General features: G+C 41.0%; 1 protein-coding gene across 1 annotated transcript in view; it reads left to right on the forward strand.

The window, feature by feature from the left end:
* CACHD1 (cache domain containing 1) overlaps window positions 1-13,012 on the forward strand; it is a 60,905-nt gene that overhangs the window by 15,532 nt on the left and 32,361 nt on the right. The window contains exons 3-5 of the mRNA XM_009699423.1: window positions 7,975-8,101; window positions 10,448-10,592; window positions 12,250-12,466. Coding sequence (XP_009697725.1) covers window positions 7,975-8,101; window positions 10,448-10,592; window positions 12,250-12,466 — 489 coding nt within the window. The remainder of the gene's footprint in view (window positions 1-7,974; window positions 8,102-10,447; window positions 10,593-12,249; window positions 12,467-13,012) is intronic.

The following is a 13,012-nucleotide window of genomic DNA, read 5'->3' on the forward strand; positions in this document are numbered from 1 at the left end:
AGAGTGGATTGATGCAGAAAAATGAGATGGAAACAGGTTTATTTGAGAAAAGTCTAAAGTTGAGAACATCTAAACCACATGAGCTCCACCACCCCGACCACAGAAGAGGAGACTGGTGTGGCTTCAGGGCAGCGTTGCTGCCAGGAGGGTCGAGCAAAATAATGTTCCTGTGGAGCTGGACATCGCCCACGTCCAAAGCAGTGTCCCTGTATCACTGCAGAAGTATTTGGGGTTTGGAATAAACTGGATGTGGGAAGCTTATGGGCAGGAGGCTGGGTGTTTGTTTTGCGGCTGGAGAGTATTGTGTTGGTGGTATCTGTAGCTCTCGCCGATATAGTCATGGGCCATGACCTGTTGTGCCAAAAAAGCAGTCTCTGCCCAAAGGAATTCATGGCCGAAGATGATAGTTGGCTTCTGACAGACTGGGGATATGAACAGACCAGGACGCAGTTTTGGTCGCAAGGAGAGAGTGCTGTCAGTGCACCAGCTGTGAAAATGGCTGTCAGGTTAGAAATGGTTTTTAAAAGTACTTACTTAGTGCCATCTGTCTCTCAAAACTCTTAATTTTGTCTTATTTCTGCAGTGACCTAGTTCTGTGAAACTGCTTGCCTTAGAGGATGCACTTAGGGCAGAGCACTTTGCACAGGACTTGTTTCTCAATAAATCTACATGTGTGTATTCATTACTCTAAAGTAAAACTGCCTTTGAAAGAGGGCAAAGATCAAACAAGGAAATAGTTCCTCTAATCTCATATTTTTCTTAGGTCTTTTGTAAGTGTCCTCACATAGAGCTAGTGAGGAATATCTGTTGCACTTCGGATTCAGACTCTACCTCTGCCTGAATTATTTTTCTGGTCTAAAAAGCCTGAGAGTTGTTGGTACATCTGGGTATTTTGATCATGGTTTTTCTCTCCTGCCTTGCTTTGCTTGTTTAGACTTAGAGGCAGGATGGGAAGCCACGACTTCCCAAAAATCATGTCATACTCTCTTTCCCGCTGGATGCAGCGCGTTGGAGAGGACCCCAAGCACATCAACATCCTAGAGAAGGGGTTTGGAAGCCCCTCTGCTCCTCCAGCCCAGATGCAGGAGCTCCTGTACTCTTCTTTAGTTTCCCCACAGTTTCCAAAACCAGCCTGGCTTCTCCATCAGCCAGGTTGTCTTCCCAAATGGATTGATCATTTAATTCTTAATATAAAAAAACCCAAAACAAACAAACAAACAAACAACAACAAAAAAAAAAAAAAAAAACAAAAAAACCCCCATGTCTCTCTTTTCCTGCGTGAGTTTTGCAGTCTAAATAATTCAGTCTCTAAAAAGCTCTCAGCAAAACATAAATCTGAAATCTGCTATGTTCAGCCTCAATCTCAACTCTTTAAATATTAGTCTTGGCCTGCGCCGTGCACGGTGTAGGACTCTGGGCAAGCCAGAGGAGCAGAGCCTGGGAGAGCCCTCGTCACAGACAACAATCACCTTCTAGTCTGAACAACGTGTTACGAAGGGTAAGTGTAGCTCGTGAAGCTTTCAGAAGTAAAGAACTTTTTTTTTTTTTTGCAGAGTTCTGTTGGATTTTTGTAATATGAAGAGAAAATAAACATTAATCTTGGGGAAGGGAGGAAGAAAAAAGAAAGAAATGTACTTCTCTTTTTTTCAACCCTTAAAAAATAATGCTTTGGCCGCTTTTTTCCTTGATGCTAGGGGACTTTTTTTTTTTTCTTTTAATGTCTTGAAAAGGTTTAGTTTTATCTTGGCTTGAGTTTTCCATTTGGATTGCTTTTAGCCATTACTACAAAATAGATAAGGAGAGAGTCTTTATTCTTCAGATGGAATCACAGGCTTCGGTTAGTCAGATTGAGAGTTCTGTCCTCACTAGTATGAATAGTCCTTTATTTATTAGATGACAAAATCTTGCCCAGTGCATTATGTTATCAGACTCCTTTTTTTTTTTTTTCTTTTTGAATAAACAGGGGGTCAGTAAATCTTCCTACTTCTCATCCTTCAAAGCGCCGAAATGTCTGTTTCAAGTCAGGCAGCTTTAGCAGAGTGCTCTATCCCAGCACTAGGCAGAGATGGTACCAAGTCGGTCAGTAATTCTTGTCTGTGCCTTATTCAAGCTGTTGATGGTTTAAAATGTGGAGTGCCTTCGTCATGTTTCTTATATTGCTATACTTTAAACTGCTAGTTCAGATGAGTTAAAATAATTGGGAGATATTTGAGCAGAAGAGTTAATACCTCCCTTCCAATCCTTTTCATCAAGGAAGCTAGGCTTATTCCTTAAAATGAAAAGTTTTTTTTACTTCTTTCCCCTTCAGAGTCAAAAGAGCTCCCAAAGAGGGAGCTGGGCTCCATCCTAGCTCATGCTATCAGCAGAATTTTAATTGGGTTCGAGCTGCGGAGCCTTTTATTTCTGGTGAAAATGCATAAGCCAGAATACAGTTTGACTCGGGAAAATCCTGGATCGGATTTGTAAGTCTGGAGAGTTAGAGAACATCTTTACTTGTAAAATAAAATACATTCGCTTTCTGCTGTTGTTTCTGGGGAACACTGAAGTATCTTCATGATGATTATTTTTAGTGGAAGTACTTGTCAGAGAAGAACTGCAGTATGTGTGTTGCACAGAAAATGAAACTTCTGGTGTTTTTTTTTTTTTTGGTTTTGCGGGGTGAGAACCGTGAGGTCTGCAGCTCAATAAATGTAATGCTAAAGAAGAGGACTGTAAGAAACTCTTTTATAATGAGCAATTATGTTCAGTAGTTCCCTTTTTTTTTCACTGACTGTTTATGCTGTTCTTTGAAGATTAATTAGTTAATGATTTGACTGTGCTTTGAAGATGTAAAGTGGTATCTAGAAGTGCTAAGTGTTATCATATCGCTTTCCCTTTGAAGTTTTATAAACTCTATCACATAGGGCTTTCTTTCTAAAAGTCCTTTTTTGCCTTGTGAGATATTTATAATTAGGAAGAATGATTATTTCAAATACGCTCATGTTAATACTTTCCAGCTTTTTCTGTCTGCAGCAGAATTTGGGGTCTGATAGTGCTGCAGTGTAAGTGGAGGGGACAGAGGTTTTGGAGTGACTTGGCAACGCCAGCTCATGGGCAGCTCCCAGTTGGCCATTTGTATCCCCAGTCTGTGCCTGGAATTAAGGGATTCCACGGAGATTTCTGCATTTATAATATTTGGACTCTTGGCTTCCTCCAAGTAGTGTGATGTCAAGGCTGGGTCTTTATTTAGTGGGGATGCTCACTTTAGGAAAACAAAATCGTTACTTGTACTCAGTAATACAAAATACTTTGTATTAGAACAGGGAGATGGGTACCTTCTCATACTTGCAAAAAATCACTTGAACCTGACCAGAAAGTGAAAAAAGTAGATTATTTTTGAGTTAAAATGGGAACCACACGTCAAACATAAGGAGCTTAGAAAGTACCGATGAGATGCCCTGCACACATTTCTGCCGGGGCTGCCAAGGGTGTCATTTTGACAAATTTAGCCTCTAGCCATAGGTGAGGCAGGCAACTCCTCTTACAGTGTGGGTTTTGTTGGGGTCTTTTGATTGTGTAACCTGTCCCGAGGCTGGCTTTGCTGGAAGGAGGAGGTGAGAGTAAAGTAGAGGCAAGCAACTCAGGGAGTGGAAAGTTTGGGGTAAGTGAGGTTAGGCTAAAAGAGAGCATCTGCTGGGTGTGCTGGCAGGGACCACGACACCAGGAAATACCTGCAGGGCGTTCTTACAGCTTTGGTGGATGGAAAATAAGGTGCGCTTAAAGAGAAAAAAGTATGTAAATAGAAAAAGCCATGGTTTCTCTGCTGGGAGAACCAAAAAGAAAGCAAAGAGTTACGATAAATTGGGTCGTCCCTGGGGAAGGCATTATTGAACTAACTTACTAGCTGAAGGAAAACATGATCAGAACTTTGTGAAAAGGAGGAGCAGGGGAGAGAGGCACCGAGGCTGTGAGGAGTTTGTTTGAAGTTCGAAACCAATTGTTTTATGGGAAAAATGAACACTTTTAAATCCAGATAGTCTCATGGGGAAATAAATACAAATCGTGGCCTTGTGGGAATGAGAAGTTTATCTTTGATATAGCGACGATTAAAAAAAAACCCACCCTTTTAATTATGACTGCTTTATTTTAATGCTGTTGGTGAAATTAAACTGGACAAGTTATTTCATCCAGGCTTCAACTGCATATTCACACATCTAATTTGAAATACATTTTTCGAGTTTTGTAACCCATAACAAAAACTTAAATACCAGAAATTCAGCCTCTTTATACAGAAGAAAACAATTGCCATATTTTACCCCGAGAACTGTGAAATCCTGGTGGCTAGACATAAGAAGAAGGATTTAAACGTTCAATAGTCTCCTGTCCCTCCCTGCCTGCAAGGCAGTGCAATCATGTGAACCACCAGTTCAGCCGTAGTGGTCTCGTCGAAAACTCCAGTGTCCAAAAGAAGCACTCGGTGTGCATTACAGTCTCTTCTGGAGGTACTCCATGCCTGCACCTAAACAAATAGCTACAAAAATTTAGGAGTGATTTGCTAACTTGCTGCAATATACCCCCTGCATGATCCAGCTGTCAGGTTCTCCTCTGGCACCTGGGCATCAGGGAAACCAGGAATAACCTGCACATCCCATGGGCTCTGCTGCACAGTGGTGGTGTGCCAGGACTTTGGTGACCTTATTTATGTCAAAGTGTCATTGATTTAGCTTTTCCTCAGTTTTTTGTATTGCACTAGAATGGATAATATTGATCATAATACACTGCTGAAAGACAGTGTTCTTTAAAAAAAATGTTTTTAAATAGTTATGATTTTCTTTTTTCTCCCCCGACTCCTTCCAAAGGTTTTGATACTTTTAAAGGATTTTTTCCCAACTTTCTCTTTGGAGCTTAATAAAGGGTTGTCAGATACTTCCCTGGATTCCCATAGCTGTGGCCATGCAGCGTGCTCCTGGGCGGGAGAGCTTCTGTGGGCTGTGAGCACCAGTGCTGTTACTCGGTTTGGTTTATTTTGGTTTTAATTAAAACTGATTTTTGCCTAAAGTTTTCCATGGTACCTAAATTTGGCAATATTAAAATTTCAGATTGCTCTGTGTCCCTGCTACACAGAAACCGTTGTCCGTGACCAAAGTAACCTGCTCTTGGTACAAATCAGAAATGGTGCTGCTAAACTGGTATCGTGTCAGGTGTGAAAAAGAAAAAAACAACAAGTAATGGAAAGAAATTTAGGCGGAACTTGAGTGAAACAAACAATATTCACAAATTTGTTTGATGTTTCATTGCAAGATCATGGGTGCTTTCTTTGAAAGTGTGAAAATTCCTGAGCCAAAAGATTCCTGCTCCCAGGAGCATCACCAGGCTGGTGTGGGAGGGGAGAGGGAGAAACAAGCTTTGGCATCTTTGTTGGAGTTGAGTTGGTATTTTTTGGAGAAAGATGAGAAAGAGGTGTGAGCAGAGTGTAGTTCTGGTTCCCAACCCAGTCATTAACGCACTGGGAAAACCTTCATCAACCATTTCATGTCTTGTTTCTTCCTTGGTCCATTGAGGCACCTAATTCTTTGAAGCCATGAATGTGCAAAGCTGCATCTGTGTACAGAGCCCTGCAGGGTACAGCCAGGACTTCCACTGCGACTTCTAGGCACTGCGGAAATATAAAAAACTGTGGCAAAAAGGGGGGAAAAAAAAACCCCAAGATAGTGGGTTTTACAGGGCAATTATGCTGAGCTGAATGTGGAGAGAACATTGTGACCACAGCCAGTCTGGGAAATTTGAGGAAGTGCTAAACTGTTAAGGATGTTGAACTTAAACCGTACTCTTTGCGGATATTTTGTTGTAGAATGTCTGGTTAAGCTTTGAAATGTGCCCTGCAGTGATTTCCAACCCAAATATTGGCATATTTGATAATGAATGAGATCCTGGAGATGAAACTGTCTGGCCTGTTTTCAGTGTCAGTCCTAGGGGAAATGCCAAAAGTAAATGCTCAGCAAAAGGTGAAGCACTGTAAATCAGAGCTCTCCTCTGCCAGTTCTGGCTAGTTTTGTAATCGGAGAACACCAAAGGAGAAACAAAATGGCAAGGAAATACTTTTTCCCCCCCTTTTTGTTTTAAATGCATTTTAAGCTGATATGATCCATTTTAACTGTTACGTAAAAACTAAAGAATTCAAACCTTCAAGTCTTATTTTCAGCTTGCTGCAAGTGGAGACGATGATTTGCCCCGAGTGCAATATAATCCTGTTTCTGCGGTGGTGGTGAGAGGGTTTGTGCCTCCCATGCTAATGGCTTTCTCTTCCCTCTCTCCTGGGAGCACTTTTCCTCTTGGTTTAAGGGACTCAGCAAACCTACGGCTACCTAATGTCACCGGCATTAGTGGCAAAGCTGGCGATTGCCTGGGATGCGGGCTGGTCCCTTCATCTCTCCAGGCTTGCAGGGAGAGCAGCCGAGGTGCGTGCTCCGGGTGGCAGCTCGGACGTTTCCATCGCAGAAATCCCAGTGCCGCCTCTGCCTCGGGTGATTGAAACATGATTGTCCCCACCTGAGCTCTGAGTGCTCGGGATTTCCGCAGTATCTGTACACTCTGTTTGTTTAACTTGGTGTATTAAATAGCTTTATAAGTTATTAGTGCAGACGGTCTCGGCCCTGGGGTAGCTGCTTTATTTGGTTGTTGGTTTTGGTGGTGGTTTGTGTTTTTACTAATGTAGTCAGTTCTGTTAATATCGCTAAGCTGTAGCTTTTGAATTGCTTTTATTGTTCACGTTAAGTAGTGTTTCCTTAGAGATTATTTTAATAAGGAAGCAAGCACATTTTACAGAGAATGAACGTGGCCTATAAACAACAGGAGAGTTTGAGATCTGTACCCTCTGGTTATATCCTGAGCTCAGTTCCTGCTTGACTTCACGACTTGGGAACATGTCATTTACCTTCTCTGTTCTTCACTTCTTGTCCGTGCAACGAGTAACTAATAATCACCTGCCACTGAATTGTTTCTGAGAGACTTGGAGGAAAGTTGCGATGTAGGTGCTGAGAACTGTTATCATTCTTTCTGGATTTTATGATCTTGAAAACGGGAACTTGGTGGAGATGCTCATGGTGAGGATGGGTGGAACCAGCATGGAGCCACCACCCATCGCCTGGTACTTGGAGAGTGTGGCCACTGCATAACCCTTTGAGGGAAGGTGCTGTGTTTTCCCTGAAAAGTGGCTTTTTCTCCTAACAAGCAGTACTTGAGGGGCCCACATCCTTGTTAATTAAGGCACAGGGATAATGAGAAACTTGGAGAAATTCTTGAGTCCCAAGTGTGGGAGCTGTACTTGTCTACCCTTACACAGGAGAGCATGATGAACAAAGAGGAAAGTTTCTCCCTTTTTTTTTTTTAACCTTTTTAACAATTTCTGTACAGCGAGTTTTTCCTTGACCCACATTTGCATGTAAAACTATTTTTGCTAAATGTTCATGTAGACATTTTTAAACAGATGGCAGAATAAGTAATGTTAACAGATTGGGTTACAGAGCTGTAAGCAGCAAACCTAATTAATATTTTTGAGTTATTTCAGTATAAAGAACTCATGATTTTTTTAACATTAGGGTTTTTCTCTTTATGAAAACTATGTAGACAGTGTATTTATCATTACATGTAAATGTATGTATGTATACACATTATATATCATTGCCTTAGTCTCTTCCTTCCTTGCTCCTGCCTTGGCTTCTTGAGACCCAGTTATGCTTCAGAGATTCAGGAATTGTCATCGTATATTAAACAAAATCTGTCAAATCCAGTGTTAGTTTCCAAAAGACTTTAACTGTTTGCAAATCAGACGTGAAGCTCTACCAATCCTCAAATAGAGCTCCTTATATTTCGTGTTGGGACCCTGGTTATTATTCTCCAAGCACATACGAGAGAGGCCTTGAATAAACATACCTCCAGGTTTGACCTCCCTTTGTAACTCTACTTCATTTTTCATTTTTCCTCTTCAACCTTCAGTTCTTGCTGATAATCTGAAGTCTAACCCAGGAATTAAATGGCAGTATTTCAGCTCAGAAGAAGGCATTTTCACCGTTTTCCCAGCCCACAAGTTCCGATGCAAAGGCAGCTATGAACACCGCAGCAGGTATGACTTGTCTCCTCACAGTTTACTGGGCAAAGCACTAAAATTGGATTCCTCAAGTACTGATTTCATTTCAGCCTTACACTTTGCCAAGACGACAACATTCATGAGTAACTTTTAATGGAGTCCCTTGGGTTTTCTTAGGTTTGTTTTTTAAAGCACCAGTTTTCACTTTTAAGAAACTTCGAAGCAAAATAAAATTACTTACAGGTTCCTCACCTCTCCAAAATCAAATAAGCTGTAAATAGCAGTACCTTCTTAATTGTAGGTCAGTCCATAGGCAAAATTTAACTTAGATTTGTCTCATACTTGACCCCTGTTAAGAAAGTAGCAAACGCGTATTCTACTGATTTGGTAGGTGCATCGCTTTTTGGAGGGCGTGGAAGGATGAGAGATGGGAAGGGGCATAGGTAGGAGCATTTTTCCAATCTCTACCCAAGATTCAAGTGGCACATCGTCAATAGTAGGGGAGCAGCAATAGTGGAAACTTTCATTTTCTACTAAAAAAAACTAGAAAAAAGATCAAATGGTGACAGGGTTTTCCTGCACAGGAGAGTATTTCTATTCTTTAGGCATGAATCATAAACTCATAGAATGGTTTGGGTTGGAAGGGACCTTAAAGACCATCTCGTTCCAACTCCCCTTTCACGGGCAGGGACACCTCCCACCAGACCAGGTTGCTCAAAGCCCCATCCAGCCTGGCCTTGGGCACTTCCAGGGATGGGGCAGCCACAACTTTTCTGAAGCAAAGCAGTTGCAGCACAGTATTTTTTCCCTACCTTTTGCTGTCAGTACTGTGGGACTGATAAAGATTCAAGGGTGCAGTGGCTTTAGTATCTCTGGTCACGCATGAGCTAATTGAACCAGTTAATCAATGTATGCGGAGGAAGTATCGGCACATCCAGGTACGTTTCCATGTAGCTGAGTGCACAGAGACTAAGAAGTGTTTTGGTTACCTGTCAGTGTTGAGCAATCAGATGTTTACAGGTGTTATCTTCTCTGTGTCATCAAAGCATGAAGCATCTGGGCTTTCTGTGATCTTGGAAAGGCGCAGTCTGAAGACGTGAGAGCTGGTGGTACCCCAGTCTTGATCAGAATTTTGACACTAAAACCATTGGTGATTTCATCCAGATCACTTAGTCTGGGTCACAGTTTCTCCGTGGCTAAATAAGGGATATCTTTTTGCTAATATTTACTTCAGAGGGTAGTTTGGATGGATTAATCAGTTAATACTTAAGTGCTTTGAAGATCAAAGGCCCTATTTAAGTTCTAGGTATTAATACCAGTATAGACCTGCAGGCTGTTCTACAATTAAGAACTGATTTGTGCCAGTTGTTTATCGCAGCGCTTCGTTTAAAGTCTTCTGCATTTCCTTTACTCTTAATAAGATTTCTGTGGCTGCCTTTGATATAATAAAATTTAGATTCTCAAACTCACACTTGACTCTAACTAGTTTCGGGTCTGGACTAAAGAAGGAAGAGAGTCCTGTCTTTGGTTGGTTTTTTTTTTTTATCCTTCCTCCTTGCCGAAGATCTTCCTAATTTGTTCCAGGTTGAAACCTTGGCGCGAGAGCTTGTGAAATCTTTCACACATCTCGCACAACACTGAACTGGATCTGAGCACCGCTTCACTGAGAATATGTTTTTTGATGTTAGCGCAAAACAGGCGAATGGCAGCACCGAGAGCCTCCGCTGGAGTTAACTCAGACTGGCCATGGGGTTTAAAACTGCGCAGACCCAAGGGGTTGTGGAGCACGACCCGTGTGAAATGGATTCCAGGGCACCAAGAGAAAACCCTTTCTTGGCCAGAAGCCCTCCCTTACTACAATAAACCAAGCACCCTATGCTAACGCAACTCTGCACAGCTGCACAGGTTTTTACTTGTCATGTAACCAGCAAATACCCCCTATTGCACTTTCTTTTCCATGTGAGTAAGGTGCCCAGCACCCAACATGTGTCATGAGGCATTTCTTGCTTGTCGGTGCTTAATCCAAAACTTGATGTGAGCTGCTGCAAACAGTAATCCCAAACGCTGCTGCTGCGTCAGCAAAATTGTTCATTCCTAGATGGAAGTGGTTGCTGTGACAGAGGGAGAAGGCTCTGACACCTGATTTGGGTTAAAAAAATCAGGAAGAGAGTGAAAGCGAAGGCCTTTTCTGTATGTTCAGATTCTCAGCTGGTCTTTCCTAATGGAAGTTTTCGTAAAGGCAAAAATTCCTGTTATAACTCATTGTTTCTTCATGGGGTGGGTGGTTGTTTTTTTTAATTATTGACTATTTTCACTCGTAAATGTTTGAGTAGAAATTACAAGATGACTCATGAGAGTGAATTGGATTTTGTTCTTCTTCAGACCTGTCTATGTTTCTACTGTTCGACCTCAGTCCAAGCACATCGTTGTCATTGTGGACCATGGGGCTTCAGTCACAGAGACACAGCTTCAGATTGCCAAAGATGCTGCTCAGGTTATTCTGAGCTCTATAGATGAACACGATAAGGTAAGCTTTCTCCAAGCAATGAGGATATTTTCATTGGTTTCGACCATGCTTAGTGTTTTCAGTTTTAATCCAAAGTGGTGTTTGTAACTGGTGGTCCATGGACTCAAGGGGATCTGTGGTCTACCTCTAATGGGTGATGAAGACTTTCACTCACTTTTAGAAGCCTGTATTACTGCAAGGGAGACATTTGGGGATCCACGGGCTGGGGAAAAAAGTGAAAAGCACTGATCTAAGGCAAAGTCTTTGCTTCTGAATAATCTTTAAAGAATACTTCATCTTGGCAGAGATTTTTAGGTGATGGTCAGCAGTGTGATATGGTGTGCAGTTAGGAGAACCATGCTCTGAGCCTGATCACTTCTGAAGTACTAGATTGCTTTGAGTAACACATCTTACCTCTGAGACTGTCTTTTTTGCTTGTGAAAATGGAAATGATTTGTTCTGCCGCGATACTGGGGTGAGCTGAAATGTAATTAGTGTTTGGAAGATTCCCAGACAACAGTGATACCAGCAAGAAAAGGATAAAGCAAAGAGCCAAGAAATGTGGATTTTATTTCCTGCTCTGCCACAGATGCTCTACTTGGCAATGAGAAAGTCACTTAACCCGTAATTTTTTTAAGTACAGATTACAACCAGGGACCCATAAGGTGCTTCTGTAGGAGCACAAGCCATCCCCAGTTTGGTCTTTACTTTTAGTAATTCTCTGCTAGCGGGACCTCGATCATTCTTTCTGCTTGGGTTTGTTTTGGCTTTTTTTTTTTTCCCAGTAGGAAGGGAGTTTCAGTCAAATCAAGTTGAAGAACAACTGATTATAATCTTTGCCTTAAGTCTTCTCATTAATAGTATGGGAAAAACACTTCTAACTTCTGTGCTTTTAGAGAGTTTTAATACTCTAAAATAATGCTTATAGTTAAGCAGAATTAATAGTACTTAAATTTAAGTGTCAAAAGTGTTTGTCTTAATATAGACCTATAATGAGGAAGATACATTTAAGACACGTATTACTTGGTCAGTAGCTCAGTGGTTATGAAACCTGTTATACGGGTATATAATTACTGCTTAATTCTGAGACTGTCTTGCATCAGTTGTAATTTATAATAAAGTATGCCACTCATTTAATAAGACTGGTATGTTATGTGTATATTAATGCAAATGCTACCACTACATGCCTTAACTTATTTACAGCCTAAAATTTGATGGTAGATTTGGCTTGCTTTGACTGAAATGTTAAAACAACATAATGCTTTGCCTCTGAAGACTTCTTAGAGGTTTGGTTTGGGGTTGTTTTTCATTTTCTGTAAGCACTCCACTTTTCTATAGGCACTCAAGGCTTTCCTGAAAACACTCTCTGCTGATTTTGGTTTGAGTTATCTGTAGTTCATTTAGGCTTCTGCCCAGAGCAGTGTATTAACTATTATGTACGAGCAGAGTGAAGCTGACTTCGTCTGAGAAACAAAGACTGAAGTCTCTTTTTCTTGAAATCACCATAAGTCTAATCCTTTTCAAATTTGATGGATTTATGCCTCGAGCATTTCTTTTTTAACAATTGAGTTTTAAATCCACGGAATATCTTCAGTTGGCTTATCATTGTGTTTTCTATATCGGTGCATAAAGAATTATAAATGGTAAGGTAATCCAATATAGTTTCTTCTCTTTCAAGATCTCTGTGTTAACCGTGGCAGACGCAGTAAGAACCTGCTCGCTGGATCAGTGCTATAAGACGTTTCTGTCTCCTGCCACTAGTGAGACAAAAAGGAAGATGTCCACCTTCGTTAGCAGTATAAAGTCATCTGACAGCTCCACACAGCATGCACTGGGATTTCAAAAGGCTTTCCAGCTGATACGAAATACAAACAATGGCACAAAACTCCAAGGAAGTAAGTCTCTTGTTGTGCAATCCTGATTATTTCTGAGGCTTGCAAATGTTTTCTGATTTCAGGTTCTCACTTTGACAGAGGCCAACGGAGTGTAGTGTCTTGAAGATTAAAAAAAGAAAAGATGGGGGAGAAAGCACATTTTTATTAAGTAGCATTTATTTGATCTGGAATCTGCATGAGTGACTGTTGAATGTGGCCATTCCGTTTTAATTTATTTCACTTGCTGACTTTCCTTTCTTTTGAACTATAATATGAAATTGCAGGATTGAATTGTCCGATAACTGAATTATTTCCCAAATGCGTATGTGGGCAGGGGTCTTTTCGATGAAAATTGCTGTTGCTGCAGGTTCATTTAATTATTGCTAAAATAATGGTAATGTGCCTAACTGGAATCCTGCAGAAGTGGCCCTTGCTTCTCGGGGAAAAGGGTTTTTTGAGAACACCAATTATGGGTGATACTTTATGGAACGTGAGGTTGGCCTGGGTAAATTTTCCATCATTTAAGAATATCCTCCTGAATTTTGATGTATGCATTATGGGCTTTCT

Source organism: Cariama cristata, unplaced genomic scaffold, assembly GCF_000690535.1.
Source record: "Cariama cristata isolate BGI_N322 unplaced genomic scaffold, ASM69053v1 scaffold3154, whole genome shotgun sequence".
Lineage (NCBI taxonomy): Eukaryota > Metazoa > Chordata > Aves > Cariamiformes > Cariamidae > Cariama > Cariama cristata.